The sequence below is a fragment of the Kogia breviceps genome, chromosome 4 (assembly GCF_026419965.1).
Source record: "Kogia breviceps isolate mKogBre1 chromosome 4, mKogBre1 haplotype 1, whole genome shotgun sequence".
NCBI lineage: Eukaryota > Metazoa > Chordata > Mammalia > Artiodactyla > Physeteridae > Kogia > Kogia breviceps.
The window spans coordinates 172,850,844-172,869,342 of NC_081313.1; the positions used below are offsets into that span (position 1 = coordinate 172,850,844).

Sequence of the window (18,499 nt, forward strand, 5' to 3'; positions counted from 1 at the left end):
CATTTCGCTGGACTGTTGGAAGCAGGCAATGAGTTATTTTATGTAAACCACTTAAAAGAGTGCCTGGCCCATGGTAAGAGCCATATAAGTGTTAGCTACTAAAATAATAATTATTATTTCTCAGTCTGTCTGCCTATCTTAAGGGTTTCTGAGTCGTGCTGTCTGCATGACTCTAACCCTGCATCCCTCCCTGCCCTGACCCCCACCCCCCATACATCCACTTTTCCTTGCTGGGTCCTTGGCCTCCATCTCTACCCTTACTGGGCCAGTCTCACCTCTCTCCAGGACTCCCCTGGCATGGCCAGCCTCAGCAGTGGTCAGGGCTGACTCACTGTGGCCTCCTGGCCCGTGGGACCTTCAGGTTGGCTTCCTGATATGCTGCCCTCTGGCCAGGCCTGCCCAGCCCCCCGACATTGCCCGCTGCGCCCCCGCAGGGCCCAGCCAGATGTCAGCTGCGGTTATTAGCATGGGCAGGAGACACAGGCCTGGCAGCTTGCCTGCCAGACTCAGCGGCCACTGGAATCTCCCTTGAGCCTGGGGCGGGGGAGGGGAGCAGTTCAAGCAAGGGAGGAGGAGAGGGTGTACCCAGGGATCACAAGGACCCTCCAAAGATGGGGACACCCCCAGCTTCTCATGGGACCTTCCTCCCCAAAGCCACTGCTCTGCTGGACTTCCCCCAGCCCCCACAGAGCTCAGTTTCTCTTTTGCTTCTTTCGTTTTCCTTTTTTCCTCCACACTTGGTGAGCTCTGCGCTTGCCCTACAAAGTCTGGCTAGCCCCTCTCCCTCAGCCTCTCTCTACCCTAAAGAAACTTCCATGCTCCCAAAAGACAGAGACCTCACACTCTCTCTGAGTGAGAGAGAGAGACTGAGCTCACCTCTGGTTCTAGGGGCTCACAGCCTATCTGCTTGGAAGTCCCACCTTAAGTCTAACTGGAAGCCTCACCACCTAAACCTTCACCCATTCCTGGGGAAGGGGCTCTAGAGGGGTTCCTTCAGATGAGGGAGACACCTGAGATGAGGGAAAGGATCCCCCTTTTAGGTATTCTGGATGGTGAGGCGACCCGCACACTGAAACAGGAGTAGGGCCCGTCACCCACATGAGTGAAGGTGGGGACACCCCAGCCCCTAGGGATGTATGGGGGGAGGGGCCCCAGACCTCCTGGCAGAAGGTAAGGGCACCCAGCTCGAGGTAGGAGGTAGCCGTGCCAGCCCGCCCAGGCACCGGGGTCGCCTCGAGGCACGGACCCGCCCCCTCCACGCCCGTCGGACCGGGGGCGAAGTCCGACCCAGGCCCGCGGGCAGGCGGGGACCTGCCAGGCTGGGTCGAGTCGGCTAGGGCCTGGCAGGACGCGGCCCCAGAGCGGCTGGGTGGGGCCGGGCCAGGCGGCCGGGGCTGGTCGGGACTAGCCGTCCTGGGGCCCTGGCGCGCCCTGGGACCTGGCAGATCGGGGCAGCCGGCTCCTGGACGGGGCTCCGGGACAGCGCTAACCCCACCCCTTCCTGTGCCCTTATATGGGCTGCGGGGAGAGACTCCGGGGGCCGCCCCGCCCCCAATCCTGCCCGCGGACTCCGGCCTGTTGCCATGGCGACCAGGCCCGGGTGAGTCCCCCTCCGTCAGGCCGATGGAATCGTCCCGGACTGCCAGCCTTGGCGATTGCCTGCGGGCGCCAAGGGCTGAACCATTGCTTGAGTGGGGATCGGCGACTGGAGGCCTCTGCGGCGGGGCTTGTTCCACGCCCCTGGCTTCCTCTGGGGTCGCAAGCCCAGGTTCCTCTTACGAGGCGCAGAACCCGGCTGGACCCAGGGCGGGGTGCATGGTCCCGTAGGATTCGAGTGACGGAGGCAGGGCCCGGTTCCTTCCCCCCGGGCTGTTGCCACACTTCCTGCCGCGGCGCTCTTTCCCCAGCCTGTTTCTAAGGAAGGAGTGGGGTTGGGCGACCGCGCCCCGGCCGTCGGGCTGGGTCTAGGCACCAGGAGCCGACACTGTGTCGGTCAAGCCCAGGGTCACTGGGGGAGGTCTCTGGGGTGGGGACAGAGTATACAGGCACCTAGAGGTCACCCACAAGAGGGGGCGCCGATCGTGGAAGATGCAGCAGTCCAGGTTCCCAGGATCCTCAAAAGACCCCTCCTTCTCTCATGTCTCAACCGGAGACCCTCTGTCAGTACTATCTCAGTACTGAAGGGGTGCCCCGACCCTTCTAATTCTCCTCCGTCGGGCCTTCACAGATGACCCCCAGTGACCTCCAACCTCTGACAGTGTCCTAATCTTCTACCCAACATATTTTCCTTCACTCAGTGTACCCCGGACCCTCACTCACTTTTTCCATATCTAGGTCCCCCCAATTCCTTCCCCTTCCAACTTGTGGGGGGCTCTCAGTCTGTCCCATGGACTCCAGGACCCCTACTCATTTTCTGCGTAATGGGTCTCCAGCAGCTCCCCTGTACACTTTTGATCGCTCCCCCTCCTCACTTTTCCAGGGTTCAGTTCCTCCCGAGAAAATTCCAGTCCCTCAACTCTTCTGTACCCTGGACCCCCACTCAATTTCTGAGTCAGGCGTCTCCTTACCACTCCCCCACCTACCGTGCTTAACCCTCCTGTCTCTCCTTTGGGGGGTCTCTCAGTGTATTCTCAGCCCCCCAGCCTCTCTGGAAGACTCCAGATCCCTCAGGCCTTTCCGTGTGCAGCTCGGGACCACACCCCTCCCCCCAACACACACACACTTGCTCTGTACCAGTTCCTCGTATCCCTCATCGCGTACTCCAGGGGAGTCATCGCCCTCCCTGAAGCCTCTTCCCGTGTACCTCTGACCGCCCCAGCGCCCCCTTCCTCGCGCACCAGTGTCCTCTGAGCCCCTCCCCCTGCAGTCGCTCGGAGCCACCCAGCCCGTGGCCGCTGTTTACAAGGACACGCGCTTCCTGACAATGACGCGAGCCGCCTCCTCCCCTTCCCCACGCTCCAGGAGGGGGGCGCGGGGGCCCGGCTCGGGCGACCGCCAATCGGAGCGCACTTCCGCAGCTGACAATCGCCGTATAAAGGCGTGTGGCTCCGGCTGAGCGGCCGGGACCTTGAGCGCGTCTAGGCCAGCATCGGAGCCAACGGGGAGCGGGGAGCAAGGGGGACGCAACACGAAGAAAGCGAGTGCGCCAGAGGGGGGCAGAGGGGCTAGAGAAGCCGCACGGAGCTTCCGTGCACAGCCGCCTGTTGGCCTCTCTCGGCCCGTACAGGCCCCCTGGGACGCGCGTCCAGACACCTGGTCCAGCCACCTCCGCGGACTGCGCGCGTCTCGCTGCAGCGAGGCCCGGGGCGGCCCCGCAGGGACCCTCAGACCGCCCGGGCCGCCCGGATGTGCACTAAAATGGAACAGCCCTTCTACCACGACGACTCATACGCAGCGGCCGGATACGGCCGGACCCCGGGCGGCCTCTCTCTACACGACTACAAACTCCTGAAACCCAGCCTGGCGCTCAACCTGGCCGACCCCTACCGAAATCTTAAAGCACCCGGAGCGCGGGGCCCCGGCCCAGAGGGCAGCGGTGGCGGCAGCTACTTTTCCAGCCAGGGCTCGGACACCGGCGCGTCGCTCAAGCTCGCCTCATCGGAGCTGGAGCGCCTGATCGTCCCCAACAGCAACGGCGTGATCACGACGACGCCCACGCCCCCGGGACAGTACTTTTACCCCCGCGGGGGTGGCAGTGGTGGAGGTGCGGGGGGTGCAGGGGGCGGCGTCACCGAGGAGCAGGAAGGCTTCGCCGACGGCTTTGTAAAAGCCCTGGACGACCTGCACAAGATGAACCACGTGACGCCCCCCAACGTGTCCCTGGGCGCCGGCGGGGGGCCCCCGGCCGGGCCCGGGGGCGTATATGCCGGCCCAGAGCCGCCTCCCGTCTACACCAACCTCAGCAGCTATTCTCCAGCCTCTGCGACCTCCGGAGGAGCCGGGGCCGCCGTCGGGACTGGGAGCTCGTACCCGACGGCCACCATCAGCTACCTCCCACACGCGCCGCCCTTCGCCGGCGGTCACCCAGCGCAGCTGGGCCTGGGCCGCGGCGCCTCCGCCTTCAAGGAGGAACCGCAGACCGTGCCTGAGGCGCGCAGCCGCGACGCCACGCCGCCGGTGTCCCCCATCAACATGGAAGACCAGGAGCGCATCAAAGTAGAGCGCAAGCGGCTGCGGAACCGGCTGGCGGCCACCAAGTGCCGGAAGCGGAAGCTGGAGCGCATCGCGCGCCTGGAGGACAAGGTGAAGACACTCAAGGCCGAGAACGCGGGGCTGTCCAGCACTGCCGGCCTCCTCCGCGAGCAGGTGGCCCAGCTCAAACAGAAGGTCATGACCCACGTCAGCAACGGCTGCCAGCTACTGCTTGGGGTCAAGGGACACGCCTTCTGAGCGACCCCCCATCCCCCGTACGGACATTTTCCCAACCTGGACGGCTGGGCGCACGCCTCCCATGGGGCGAGGGGGCAGGCGGTGGGCACCGGCCCCGGGGCCTGGGGGCGCCACAAACCACACTGGACTCCTGCCCGCCCGCTCTGCGGCCAGTCCTTCCACCTCGACGTTTACAAGCCCCCCTTCCACGTTTTTTGTTTTTTTTTGTATTTTTTTTCTGCTGGACTCAATTCATATTGAATATAATATATTTGTGTATTTAACAGGGAGGGGAGGAGGGGGCGATTGCGGCGGAGCTGGCCCCGCCGACCGGTACTCAAGCCCTCGGAGATACTGGGGAGGGGACCCCCGCCCCCTGCCCTCCCCCCCCTCTGCACCGTACTGTGGCGAAGAAACGCGCAGTCGGTCTCTAAAGAATTTATTTTAAGATGTGTTTGTGTATGTGTGTGCGTTTGTTGTTCTTACTTTTTATTGAATCTATTTAAGTAAAAAAAAAATGGTTCTTTATTAATTTCTGTTGTCTTTTTTTCCAAGCCGGGCGGGCGGAGGGAGGAGAGTACTGGGATGCCCCCACCCCACTGAGGTTTGTGGCTTGCTCCTGTAACTGTGTCAATCTCGCCAGCTTTGTTCAGACATCTTGCGTCCCCAGCCTAGGTGTCCAATCCTTCTTGCGTCCCCCGATCTCTCGGGTTGGAAGGTGCAGGGCGGGGACCAGGTCCCGCAACTCCCCAGCACCCGGGTACAGGATGCCTAGGGAGAAACGCACAGTGCGCAGGCGCGGCCCCGCCCAGCCGCGCGCGCCGGGGCTTTCCCCGCTGACGCTACGGAAGCGCTGTCCAAACATGGGCTGATTCTGCCCAGTGACGCGACGGCGGTCTCTGGGCAGATTCCGGGAATCCCCTCCCCCGCTCTGCCGGGCAGGGCCGCGGCGCCGGGAAAGGGGCCGGGATTTTCCCAGGCTGGCGGCTACCAAGGCCCGGAAAGCCCCAGGCCTGGGTCCAGAGCGTCCGCGGTGGGCGGGCCGCACTCCAGAACCCCGGGAGCCACCCCAGAGTCTCCCCCATCGGGCTGGTGCCTGGGTCCTGCCGAGCCCACGCCAGCTCCGTCTGACCTGACCCGGGCGGGGGGATGCAGTTGCCTGCGCGTCGTTGCCGCCGCGATCCCCTCCCCACCCCCGCCAGGAAGGGCGGTGCCCGCCTGCCAGTTTCCCCTCCCGGGTGCCAGGCCGGGAGCGGGGCGACTGCCAGGTCTGGTCCTGTCGGGGCGGCTGCTCGGGCCGCCGGGCGCCGCCGCCGCCCTCTCATGGGGCTGCCTCCCCCGCAGCTGTGACGGGTGTGAGGGCGGCTGGTGAGCCCCGATGGGGATCTGGCTGGCTTCAGAGCTGGAAGCCCCCAGAGCAGCAGAGAAAAACACAGATCGAGAAACCAAGCCACAGGGGCGAGGTGGGGTAGAACAGACGCTTCATTAATTCATTTATAAAATACTGAACGACCTGGCCCTGGAGTCACAGACTGGACCAGGGCCGACAGACAATAAACAAGCAAACATGATTCGGAGATGGTGGTAAGTGCTAGGAAGAGAAAAAAATGGTCAAAGTGGTAGTGATGGGGCTGGGGAGGTTAGCTGCTTTGGATAATGGATTGGGAACATGGAACTTTAATGAGGCGTTTTTTCAGCAGCTTTGAAGCTGAGCCCTGAGAAAATCCTGAGTAACAGCGTTCTGGCAGAGGGAACAGCACATGCAAAGCTCCTGTGGCCAGAACAAGATCAGCCTGTTAAAAGAACAGCAAGAAGGCTGTGTGCTGCAATGGAGTGAACCAGGAGTGGGGAGATGAGGTCAGGGAAGACCACGCAGGGCCTTGGGGAGGAGTGTAGATAAAATCCCAAGGCTGAGATGGGTGACCTTGGAGGGCATTAGGCTGGATGGCAATATTAATAATGGGTCTATGGATTAAATGAGCTTGTCAGTCCTGATCTGTGGAAGGAAATGGGGGCTCAGAGTGGCAAAGCCACTTGCCTGAACATGCACAGCATCAAACTGAGCTCCTTCGAACACTGTCTTGCTCCTAACACCTGCCTCCCAGCCTAACCCTCATCCTTCCACTTCAGGGGCAGAGGCATGGCTTCCATCCTGGGGTGGTGTAGAACTTGCCGCAGGGACTGTGTCTCTACCTCAAGCTCCCTCTCTTGGTTCTATGCTCAGGATTGGGTCCCCACCTTCTTCCAGCCCCAGGAACTTGGTCCTAATAACCATTAACAGAGCCCTGAGCTTCACGTACTTCATCTCTTTTAACGTGAAATGGTGAAATGTAGGTTGTCTTTATTCCCATTTTGCTGTTGAAGAGGCCCAGGGAAGATCACAGCTCTTAAGCGGCATTTGAACCCAGGCTGGCTGCTGTTTAGGTGTGGGCGCTGCCCTGCATGGCCAGGTTTCAGGTTGTAAGGCAGCCTGGGACTTGCTCCCTGCAAGGGGCAAACAGCGCCATCGCCCCCGGACCCTCCACCCGTCTTCAGGCCAAGAAGAAAGAGGGAGGAGAGTAAGCAGTGAGCATGATGCAAGGTTGCCACCTTGTGGTGGAGATCAGTAACTACAATGTCAGTTTCCCAGGCCACAGCCTGGAGAAGGAGGTGGGGGGTGGTACCATGCCAGGACAAATCACACCAACACAGACTTACATCTGTCCCTAATACTTTATTAGTCACCTCTAGGCCTGTTCTCAGCTATGTGGGCTCCAAGGAGGGGGTCACCATTCACCAGCTCTCAGCTGGTAGCTTGAGAAGGCCTTGGCCTAGCCCTCTGGGGTCATGGACTGTAGAGTCTGAAGGGGCCTTTCCTGGGTCAGTATGGGGCACCCAGGTAGGACTACAGATGGGGGCCAAGAGCCCAAGCTTGCCACTCCTCTGCGAGCCTAGTTGTGTTTGGAGAAATATTCCTTGCTGTCATCCACGTTGGGCTTGATTGTGTCACTGCCTGGCATCCAGCCAGCGGGACAGACTGTGGAAAAACAGGGGTGCACATATGAGGCTACAGTGCCATATCCAAGGTAGAGCAGTAGTGAGGGGACAAAAAAAGGCAAAGCAAGAGCATGAATTGCAGAAAAGCCTGGAGCCAAGTGGTCCAGGCCTAAGACCATGCCACATGGTAAAAGAAGCCCTCCAAGCCCAGCTGCAGGATTTTCTGACCGACATTTTATTTTATTTATTTATTTTGGCCACACCATGTGGCATGTGGGATCTTATTTCCCCGACCAGGGATTGAACCCGTGCACCTGCAGTAGAAGCTCAGAGTCCCAACCACTGGACCACCAGGGAAGTCCCTATTTTATTTATTTTTTTGGCCGTGCCGTGTGGCTTGTGGGATCTTAGTTTCCCCAACCAGGGGAGACTCGAGCCCTTGGCAGTAAAAGTGCAAGAGTCCTAACCACTGGACCACCAGGGAATTCCCTGGCTGACTTTTTTTTTTTTTTTTTTTTTGCACTACGCGGGCCTCTCACTGTTGTGGCCTCTCCTGTTGCGGAGCACAGGCTCCAGATGTGCAGGCTCAGCGGCTATGGCTCATGGGCCCAGCTGCTCCGCGGCATGTGGGATCTTCCCGGACCGGGTCACGAACCCGCGTCCCCTGCATAAGCAGGCGGACTCTTCAACCACTGCGCCACCAGGGAAGCCCTCCTGGCTGACATTTTAATTTCTTTCTGGCTCCTTTAATCGCATCTTTATCTCTTAGCCCCAGCCCCAATGGACTTTGAGGGCCTGTGGTCAGGCTGTGGCCTTCACATGAGAAGATACTCTGATCCAACTAACATTCAAGCCTGCCTTGGTACAGGCCTTCTCAAATACCTTCTACAGATTTTTATTACCACCCCAGCTCCCCACCCTTATATTGGGGTATCTCTCCCACCAGACTAGAAACTTCCTGCAGACAAGGCCCTGAGTTAAATCTTCTTTGGGGCTCTCACATCCACCCCACAAAAGCGACAGAGCGGGCAGTGAAATGTATGTGTGCATGACAGAGGGGCTGCATATGTACCCATGTGTGAACACATGTGAATGTGGGTTTCGGCTCACCTTCCCCGTGCTCATCTGTGTACTGGAAGGCCTGGACCAGCCGCAGAGCCTCATCCACGGAGCGCCCCACAGGCAAATCATTGATGGTGATCTGGCGAAGGACACCCTTGCCATCGATGATAAAGAGGCCCCTGAGATATCAGAGTTCATAGTGAGGAGCCAGAGTTCCCACTGTCAAGACCCAGGGAGGGAGCACCGTCTTCCTGCTAGCCACAGGGCTGGGGGCAGGGAGGGCATCACCCAAGAGCGATCCCCTCACTCTGAGGATGGGGGCTTCCTGAGGGTCCCACAGTACCTGTAGGCGATGCCCTCATCGTCCTTCAGCACGCCATAATCACGGGACAAGCTTCTGGTTACATCAGCCAGCAGAGGGATGTTCAAGGGGCCCAAGCCTCCCTCCTTCCGGGGGGTGTTGATCCTGTGGGTGGGGGAGACAGGGCTGGGACCTCAGGATGCCTGGCACAGCAGGGTCCTCACCCTTTGGGCCTGGATGTGATAAGGGCTGGAGAGGGGGTGCTGGAGGTGAGAGATAAGGGGCTTTTGAGCAACCCCCGGGGAGCACCACCCACCCCACCCTGAAGTGGGTGCTGGGGTTGCTTCTCACAGCTGGGAAGACTAAGCTAATACTCTAGCAAAGTGGTTTCACATGTGCTGGTGGTTTCCAGCACCTTGAGGCAGAGAACCTGCCTTAGAATCCCCATCCTCCTCTCTCTAGCTCTGTGTCATTAGGCCCAGCCCTTCACTCTCTTGAACTGGAGTTTCCACCTTGCTGAAATAGTTCATGGGAGAGAGGCTGTGTTGCCCTAAGTGACAAAAAGCATCTGCCAACTCTCTACGCTACGAAACTAGTTTCCAAAAGCTAATTACTCTCATCATCATTGAGGACTTGGGAATCACTATTTCCATTATTTTCTTGATGGGAAAGGGAGGCGCAGAGGTTGAGCACCGGCCATGAGAACACACAGCTCAGACCCTATAGAGGTGTAGATTTAGCTGCACCCTTCCTCCTTACTGGTCCCCACGCATACCAAGCCAGGTGGGTGAACTGAGAGTCGACAGAGACGCCCAGCACATCGCAGTCCAGCTTGTGAAACTCCTCGGCACGCTCACTGAAAGCGATGATCTCCGTGGGGCACACAAAGGTAAAGTCCAGCGGATAGAAAAAGAGGACCAAGTATTTTCCTGGGGAAGGGGGTGGGAATAGACAAGGAGTTAGGGCTCAGTCCCTCTAATGCCTGTGCTCCGCCCCCACCAGGGCCCCCTCCAGGCCGCCCTCACCTTTGTAGTCTGAAAGCTTCACCTCCTTGAAGGCTCCATCCACCACGGCGGTGGCCTGGAATTCCGGGGCGGGCTTTCCGATGTGCGCGTTGCCGGAGGTCATGACTGAAAGCCGAGACCCCCGCCTGGTCAGTGCGCCCTGGACGACCCTTTGTCCTCGCTTCCCAAGGTCACGCTGCGTACCGGGCCCAGTTACTGAGTCAGAGCGGCGGAGGCAGCAGCACTGCCTCGCACCCTCTCCGGGACCAGGTTGGCATGGCCTTGAGACTTTGGGAGACCCGCCCCCCTGGACAGCTAGAGGCGCCGGGCAGCTGCCGGCCGGCCCCCAGTTAGCGTGTCGGCCTGAGCGCGGTCGCGCAAGCCCACCGCTCCAGGAGGCGATACCGCGAGCTGGGGGCGGGGAGCCTGGGGATGCGGCCTGTATTCCAAGGCTCTGGCCTCTGTTTTCCCCGCAAGGACAAAGGCAGCCACTACGGCGGGCGGAAAACAAAGGCGGCCAGCGCTGAGGTCTGGATAGGGCCCGAGCTGCTCCAAGGGGGCTCCCCGCAGCCCGATACACTCCAGGTGTCCATACCTGCGTGGGAAAGGGCGGGACGCACGGACTCGCAGACGCACGGACTCGCTTTCGCAGGGAGAAGTGAGTCCTGGGCCTTGGAGCCTTTTATATTAGGCCCGAACCATGACGCATGGGTCGGAGGGGTGGGCAGACGAGCGGAGCGGTCGGGTCCACTTGCAAGCGCAGGGGAGGGAAAGAGGAGCCGGCCGCGACCACTTGCCCGCGAGCGGCAGGGGGAGACGCGCAGCCGTCGGCCCCGACCACTGCGTCGGCCCGCGGGGGTGATGCGCGGGGCTCCTCTTTGGAGCGCGCCGGGGTCGGTTGAGTCCGGCCATGACCCGGAGCGGTGTGGCACTACTGCTGCTGCCTCTGATGCTCCTGCTGCTGGCAACCCCTGCCCAGGTCTCCCCCGACTACCAATACTTCGGTGAGCAGGGAGAAGGGGACACCTGGGAGCAGCTGCGGCTGCAGCATCCGGAGAAAGGTAACTTCAGGCTGCGGCTGTGATAGTGCAGAAAGGTGCTTCTTTGCCCCACTTCACCATCTGGCTGCAAATAGACCCTCCTTCAGGAACTTCAAATCTGCTCAGCTATGCACTGGCGGCGCCCCTCGGGCTGGGGCTGATTACTTTTCTCTGAGGCTCAGTTTTCTCATCTGTAAATTGAGATAGAGACTGTCTTTAAGCAGCCTACACGGGGAGAGGGGACGTGAGCAGGCAATAAATACCGACGCAGACATATCCATAAACTCATAGATAAGTGCTGGGAAAGGCGGAGATAGAAAAGGCAGGGTGCAGATAAACTTCTGAAGTCAGAGATGGCCCGGCTGAAGATAGGTAACCAATGCAGTTGGAATGACAAGCAAAAGCCCCAAATGCGAAGATTTAGGGGGTAGAGTGCACCAGGGAGTTGGAACAGCAAGTGCCAAGGCCAAAAGGCCGGTGTTGTCTGGCAGAGGCTTGGTGAGGGCATGAGGTGTCAGGACTTTGTGAGCCACAGATTTGCGCTAAGACCTGTCAACTAGGGCTGTAGGGAAGAGTCAGTAGAAGAAGGGTTGTGAAGGGTCTGATAAACGTTGTAGCTGCTTTGAAAGTGATCAGAATAATTGTTTTTGTATTATGTGCTAGCACATCGCCAGGGGCTTTAAGTACCTTCATTATGACAATTATGTCATTTAATTTACCACGTGGCAACCCTGCTGGTCAGGTGACACTGTGCCAGTTGGACAGGCTCAAGATCATGCCCTTGAAGAGAGGAGTCATGTTCAGATGGTGGACACCAAGGGTGTTGTACCACATTCCCAACTGGACAGGCAGGCACAGGTGGGAAGTGTCATTTTGCAGTCCCTCTGGGCCATTCACCAGTTGTGTGAGCTTGGAAAGGTGGCTTGTTCTCTCTAAGTCTCAGTTTCCCCACCTGGGACTAATGGTAAGATTAGAGATAATCTATGGCGGGGTACCTGACACAGAAGCACAACTGAGCAAATACGAACTGTTGTGATTTGTTAGTGTCTTTATCCTCCTCCCTCCCTGGGGGGGCTGGGGGGAAAGGTTCCTTCCTACCTGGCCCTCCATCCCTAGACTTGGAAGACTCTGCCCTTGGCCCGTGGGGAAAGTGGAGCTGTTTCTGCGACCTGGGCAAGCAGGAGCGTAGCCGCGAGGCTGTGGGCACAGCGCCGGGCCCGGTGTTCATGGACCGCGAGAATCTGGTTCAGGTGCGGCCCTGCCGGCAACGAGATTGTTCATCCTGTGAGCCGAAAGACTGCGACTGGAGGCCCTGAGCCCGGGTGAGCCTCGGGCGCGGAGGAGGCGGGGCCGGGGCTGGTAGGCAAATCCGGGGCCGCGGGTCCCCAGGGTGGGCGGGGAGAGAGGAAGGGCTGTTGGGGGCGGGTACGAGGCGGGCCTAGAAGATGGAACAATGGAGCACTAAATCTGGGGCTTGAGCGCAGCGTGGGAAGGGAGAGCTGAGTCAGGAGATGTGAGCCCCGCTGATATCCGAGGAGAAAGGAAGAAAGGTGGTGGGGTTGGGGAGGGGAAAACGGAGATGGAGGAACTGGGACCCTGATGAGGAACAGAAACCCACAGTCTGAGGGCGTGAGCTCTGTTGAGACCAGGGACTAGAAAGAGACATGTCGTTGGAGTGGTGGACAAATCTGGGAGGCGTGCTCCTCGCTAAGACTTGGGAGAAGTGTGGGAGAGGGGGCGGGAGCATGAACCCTGAATTGGGGATGGAGGGGAAAGGAGTCTGCATGGTGGGCGGAGACTTTGAGCCGGAGTCTATAGAGGTCTGGGATCTCGGTTCGGGGGTAGGAGAGACTTAGCCCGGATGAGAGAGAGGGTAGAAAGCAGGCGAGAGGCGGGGGGGTGGCTCTCCCGGTGAGCTACGGAGACAGGGAGTTGGGGGACTCCAAGTCCGAAGGTTTGAGCCCAGAGTGAGCCAGGATACCTAGTCCAGGGGGCTTAGACTTTGTGGAGTGGCAGGGACCTCGAGTACAAAGAACCTGAAACCAGATGGGGGACAGGAACTCAGTGATGCGGACACCGTACTCTGGGAGTCTAGTGGTATCTGACCTAGGCTCTGACCGGGTCGAATCCTTCAAAGTCCCCCTCAATTTCCCCTTTATTTCCCTCTCCTCCCACTAGCCCCGGCGGGAGGAGCTCCAGTGACACCCGGGCGGAGCTTGGAAAGCGACCCCGCCCATCCAGTTGCCCAACCGCGGAGCTCGGCGGTCAGCCTCGGAAACTACAATTCCCAGGAAGCTGCACGGCAGCGACGTCGGCGTGTGCTCTCAAACGTCAACGGCGGCGGGAACATTTGGGGCGTGTCTTGCGCGGCGATTGGTCGAGATCTAGCACTGCCTCGGGGCCCGCAGAAAAAGCGCTCAGAGACCTTTCCCTGCAGACTTTTGTTCCTGCCGCTGGTGGCGGCGGCTGAGGCAGCATGGATCTCAGCGAGCTGGAGAGAGACAATACGGGGCGCTGTCGCCTGAACTCGCCTGTACCTTCTGTGTGCTGCAAGGAGCCCTGCATCCTGGGCGTCGATGAAGCGGGCCGGGGCCCGGTGCTGGGTGCGCCCCCAGGGCCGGGTGGGGGAGGGACGTGGTAAGGTGGATGCAAGTTGCACTGGAACAGGAGCTGGGATTGCACCGCACTCGGGGGTGGGGGTGGGGGTGATAGTGGTGATGGCGATGGCATTGGTGATGGCACCGAAGAAAAAAGCGGTGATGATGGAATAGAGTTGGCGGCTTTCACGAGCTCACTGTTTGGACCCCCACTTCCCCAGGCCCCATGGTCTACGCCATCTGCTATTGCCCCCTGTCCCGTCTGGCAGATCTGGAGGCCCTGAAAGTGGCAGGTGAGCCCTGGGGTAGATCTAGGGAGGCGGTTCCTGGGCATGTTCAGGGGCGGGTGGAAGCTGGAGGGGGAGAGCAGGAACTGGGGGAACCAGCCGCTCCCCTTCTCTCCCAACCCTACACCCAGACTCAAAGACCTTGTCGGAGAGCGAGCGGGACAGGCTCTTTGCGAAAATGGAGGAGGACAGAGACTTTGTGGGCTGGGCACTGGACGTGCTGTCTCCGAACCTCATCTCTACCAGCATGCTTGGGCGGTGAGGGGTCCCGGGGGGTGGGGGGGCAGCCATCATGGACTGGAAGGGATGGGTGGCAGGAACGATGTTGACTGGGCTGTCTACCACCACAGGGTCAAATACAACCTGAACTCCCTGTCTCATGATACAGCTACTGGGCTGGTGCAGTATGCGTTGGACCAGGGTGTGAAAGTGGCCCAGGTGAGCTAACTGTTGGTTGGATTGTCCCCATTTAATCACCTCAGGATAAAACAGGAGTATAGAAGTGCGATGGACGATTCTGCGTCTGACATATCTGGAGTACCTCAGGAATGTGTGTTACTGCTGTTCATGTCCTACTGTTTTTCCTACCTTAAATGTGTGCCCCACTGAGGACCATGGTGGGGCCCCCAACCTCACCCCCATCTAATCTATTTCCATATCCTACAGGCTCAGGGTCTAGAACGAATCCCATCTCTGTTCCCCCTGCCTGCATGCAGTCTGTATCCTAGCCCAGGGCACCCTCCCCTCCTGGATACCTGCCCCATCCTCCTCCAGCCCCTCCCCTACAATGTGCTTCCCACACAGCAGACAGTCATTTACGTTTTTGTTTTTGTTTGTTTTTTTTTTTTTGGTTTTTTTTTTGGCGGTACGCAGGCCTCTTACTGTTGTGGCCTCTCCCGCTGCGGAGCACAGGCTCTGGACGCGCAGGCTCAGCAGCCACGGCTCACGGGCCCAGCCGCTCCGCGGCATGTGGGATCTTCCCGGACCGGGGCACGAACCTGCGTCCCCTGCATCGGCAGGCGGACTCTCAACCACTGCGCCACCAGGGAAGCCCCATTTACGTTTTTGAAATGTGAATCTCGACGTTTAATTTTCTGAACACAGTGGGAATTAAATCAGGAAAATTTACAGGCAAGTGGAGAATGAGATTAAATCACCAGAGAGAAATATAAATTGGCATTGCATCGAGTGCTGCAAGGCAAAGAACAGACCGTTTTGAGAGAATCACAAGGGTAAATATACTTGAGATAGAGAATGTAACAAGGGAGGCCTTGCTGAGGAGGTGGCTGAGTTCCAGGGCTAGAATGTGGAGCTGACGATGCAGTACTGAAGCAGACAGACAAGGAGCCTGCCCTCGGGTTCATGACCAAATCAGAGGAGATGGATGGGCAGCTGGTAAGCAAATAGTAAAGGTGATTTTTGAGAATAATAAATGCTCTGGAGATTACTTTTCTTGTTACTTTTCTGACCTCATTTCTGTTCTAGACATGTGGTCTCCATACTGCTGTCCAGCGTACTTGACATGGTCTCACCTCAGGGCCTTTGCACTAGAACACTTTCCCACATCTCCCTATGGCTCATTCCCTCATTTCCTTCAGGCCTTTATTCAGATGTCACCACCTCAGGGTGACCTTCCCTGAACACCCCCAAACTGTTTAAAATTATAATCTCTTCTGGATTTCCCTTATTCTTTATTATTTATCCTGTTTCTTGTCTGTGGCCCTCACCAGGGTGCCTACTCTGGCGTGTTTACTGCTATGTCCCCAACACGTAGAGCAGCCCATGGCATGCAGTAGGTGCTTAATAAATGTAGAATGGATATAGTGTGATCAGGAAAAGCCTCTTTAGAGGGTGATATTTGAGCTGAGACCCCTGAGAGGAAGATGCAGCCTGGGCATGAGCTGAGGATGAATATTGCAGGCAGCGGGAACATCAGGTGCAAAGGCTGTGAAGTTGGATCATCTGCACAGTTGTTTTTCTGGATGTTTGTTGAATGAATACATTTCTGTCACCATGGCAGGTGTTTGTGGACACTGTGGGGCCCCCAGAAACATACCAGGAGCGGCTGCAGCAGCGCTTTCCTGGTGTTGAGGTGACAGTCAAGGCCAAGGCAGATGCCCTCTATCCAGTGGTCAGTGCCGCCAGTATCTGTGCCAAGGTTAGGCCCCTGCTGGCCATGGCCAGCTCCCAGCATCCCCCCGGGCAGGAGGCAAGCATGGCTACTTCCTGGGGAGGGAGATCCCAAGTGCCTATGTTGCCCACAGGTGGCCCGAGACCAGGCTGTGAAGAACTGGAAGTTTGTGGAAAAACTGCAGGACCTGGACACTGATTATGGCTCAGGCTACCCCAGTGGTGAGCAGACGGCAGTGACAATAAACTAAAAAGGCAGGCTTGGCATGCTTCTGAGGTTTTCTAAGTTGTTCTGACCACCGCAATCTGCGGCAGAAGAGGCTGAGGCCCGGACAGGGGGGCCACTTGCTTATGGCCAAAATGTGGCCAAGTTGGATTCCAGCCGGCAGATTCCCTCCTCCCTTCTCTCTGCTCTCTCTGGAGCCCCAGTGAAGGACTGAGACTCAGGATGGGCATCTGTCGATTTGTTAAGGGGCAAAGGGCAGAGTGAGGGGTACTGGCTCCTGTCCGGTGCTGTCCAGTGACCCCAGCTTGAATCCATTGTTTTCTCTTCATTAGGAGGCTCAGTCTCCCTGTTTGTAAAGTGGAAATGATCATGCCCCTCCCCTCCAGCTCTCCCAAAGACACACAAGGGCAGAGGCAAAGAAGATTCAGTGGCTGGGATCAAGGAACCCTTTGGTAGTTGGGTGGGGCAACACAGCAAGTCTGTGATTGGAACTTAGGTGAAGCCAAAGGGAGGAAACCAGGTCCAGGCCAAAGACACTTTGGGCAGTGTTCAGTGCTTACTGAACACCTGGTATGTGACCCGCAGGGCCAAGCCCTGGGGATTTAGCCATGAGCAAGACAAACAAGGACCTCCCTGTGCCCACTGAGTTCGTGGTTACATGGGAGAGATGGGCATTAACTCAGTGGTCCACAAATGCTGGTTCAATGCCTCATGTCCTTGGGGAGGTAAGGGAGATGTCTCAAGGGCAGTCTCCTTAAACTGCACTATGAGCAACTGTTGGCCAGGCAAAGAGTCAGGGGGAACTGCTTGTGCAAAGGTCCTGAGGCAGGAAGATGTCTCAGACAGTGGGCGGTGCTTCAGGTACTCCAGAGGAGGCCTGAGATGAGGTGGTAGGCCCTCAGATGCCACGCTGAGAAGCTGGGACATTATGGCAGGGCTCAGGGCTATCCCATTGTCCACCCTACCCTTCCCCCAGATCCCAAGACAAAAGCGTGGTTGAGGGAGCACGTGGACCCTGTGTTCGGCTTTCCCCAGTTTGTCCGGTTCAGTTGGCGCACAGCCCAGAGCATCCTGGAGAAGGAGGCAGAAGACGTTACATGGTAGGTGTCCCGGAGGTGCTATGAGGGAGGAGGGCGAGAAGCCAGGGCTCCGCGCTGCCTGAGAGGGCCGACCCCCCAGAAGTCAGCGTCGTCACCTCTCTCCCACAGGGAGGACTCCCAGGCTGGGGATCAGGAGGGACTCAAGGGGATCAAGTCGTACTTCAGCGAAGGCCCCCGCACCCGCCTCGCCCATCGGTACTTCCAGGAGCGGGGCCTGGAGTCAGCCACCATTCCTTAGCAGCCAGCCTGTACTCCCTTTACCTGCTCCCACACCGACCCCACCCCCAGTTTGTGATTAAAATTCTTCAAGGAAAACTAAGTGTGGAGGTTCTGCTTTAGGGTGGCAGTAGGGTGGAGGTGTGCTCTGTCTGCATCTGGACCGAGTCGTTGACTTCTAGAACTTAAACAGGATGGACATTGATTGATTGATTTGATTTGATTTTTTAAAAAATATTTATTTATTTGGCTGCACTGGGATCTTAGTCGCGGCATGCGGGATCTAGTTCCCTGACCAGGGATTGAACCCGGGTCCCCTGCATTGGGAATGCGGAGTCTTAACCACTGGACCGCCAGGGAAGCCCCTGATTTGATTTTTTTAAATGCATGGTATATTTGATGCAGAATCAGGAAGGAGTATGCTGAGAAGCTTCCCTCATCCTACCCGCAGCACCATGGTGGGCTTACTGGGGGTGTCTCAGTCCTTTATGGGCTGCTGTAATGAAATACCACAGGCTGGGCAGCTTGTAAACAATATACCTTTGTTTTTCACAGTTCTGGAGGCTGGAAGTCCAAGATCAGGGTACCAGCACAGTCAGCTTTGGGGGAGGGCCCTCTTCCAGGTCACAGACTGCCATCTCGCCGTGTCCTCACATGGTGGAAAGGGTGAGGTATCTCTGTGGGGTCCCTTTTATAAGGGCACTAATCCCGCTCATGAGAGGGCTCCACCCACATGACCTAATCATCTCCCAAAGGTCCCACTTCCTAACACCATCTTTGGGGGGTTAGGATTTCAACATATGAATTTTGGGGGGACACAAACATTCAGACCATAGCAGGTGCCTTCTAGGTCCTCTGGAGATACCCTGGCATGTTACAAACATACATACAGATACATCTTAACTGAAGTGTTTTTTTTTACACAAGTGGAAACAAAGTATTCCTTAGGTAGTGTGCATAGCTCTTTTTACCACATATATCTTGGAGATAATTCCAAATAGGTGTCTAAAAACCTTCCTTGTTCCCATTACAGCTGCAGATTCCTCTGTGGTGTGACTGTCCTATAGTTTATTTAACACTTTCTTTTTTAAATTTTTATTTATTTATTTATTTTTGGCTGCGTTGAGTGTTTGTTGCTGCGCGAGGGCTTTCTCTAGGTGCAGCGAGTGGGGGCTACTCTTCATTGCGGTGC

At 57.8% G+C, this 18,499-nt stretch overlaps 4 protein-coding genes across 5 annotated transcripts; 3 read left to right on the top strand and 1 right to left on the bottom strand.

Annotated features, from left to right (window-relative positions):
• Nucleotides 1–3,012: 3,012 nt before the first annotated feature.
• Nucleotides 3,013–4,900, top strand: JUNB (JunB proto-oncogene, AP-1 transcription factor subunit). The gene has a single exon (XM_059062799.2). The coding sequence runs from the start codon at nucleotides 3,346–3,348 to the stop codon at nucleotides 4,387–4,389; it is 1,044 nt and encodes a 347-aa protein (XP_058918782.1). The 5' UTR covers nucleotides 3,013–3,345; the 3' UTR covers nucleotides 4,390–4,900.
• Nucleotides 4,901–7,066: 2,166 nt separating this feature from the next.
• Nucleotides 7,067–12,075, bottom strand: PRDX2 (peroxiredoxin 2). 2 transcript variants are annotated; one of them, XM_059060958.2, is made up of 7 exons: nucleotides 11,850–12,075; nucleotides 10,307–10,942; nucleotides 9,733–9,837; nucleotides 9,483–9,636; nucleotides 8,750–8,872; nucleotides 8,455–8,585; nucleotides 7,067–7,384 (listed from the first exon to the last, which is right to left on the bottom strand). In XM_059060958.2, exons 3-7 carry the CDS (start codon nucleotides 9,833–9,835, stop codon nucleotides 7,299–7,301), a joined length of 597 nt encoding a protein of 198 aa, XP_058916941.1. In that variant the 5' UTR covers nucleotides 9,836–9,837; nucleotides 10,307–10,942; nucleotides 11,850–12,075; the 3' UTR covers nucleotides 7,067–7,298. The 2 variants fall into 2 exon arrangements, with proteins under 2 accessions (XP_058916941.1, XP_058916942.1); XM_059060959.2 differs by lacking the exon at nucleotides 11,850–12,075 and having other exon boundaries at nucleotides 9,733–9,907; nucleotides 10,307–10,454.
• On the top strand, nucleotides 10,528–12,073 carry THSD8 (thrombospondin type 1 domain containing 8). Its single transcript, XM_059060962.2, has 2 exons — nucleotides 10,528–10,772; nucleotides 11,868–12,073. Exons 1-2 carry the CDS (start codon nucleotides 10,622–10,624, stop codon nucleotides 12,065–12,067), a joined length of 351 nt encoding a protein of 116 aa, XP_058916945.1. The 5' UTR covers nucleotides 10,528–10,621; the 3' UTR covers nucleotides 12,068–12,073.
• Nucleotides 12,076–13,227: 1,152 nt separating the features above from the next.
• RNASEH2A (ribonuclease H2 subunit A) lies at nucleotides 13,228–17,406 on the top strand. Its single transcript, XM_059060953.2, has 8 exons — nucleotides 13,228–13,354; nucleotides 13,570–13,641; nucleotides 13,767–13,893; nucleotides 13,986–14,073; nucleotides 15,656–15,793; nucleotides 15,900–15,987; nucleotides 16,968–17,091; nucleotides 17,200–17,406. Exons 1-8 carry the CDS (start codon nucleotides 13,228–13,230, stop codon nucleotides 17,327–17,329), a joined length of 894 nt encoding a protein of 297 aa, XP_058916936.1. The 3' UTR covers nucleotides 17,330–17,406.
• The last annotated feature ends 1,093 nt before the right edge of the window (nucleotides 17,407–18,499 follow it).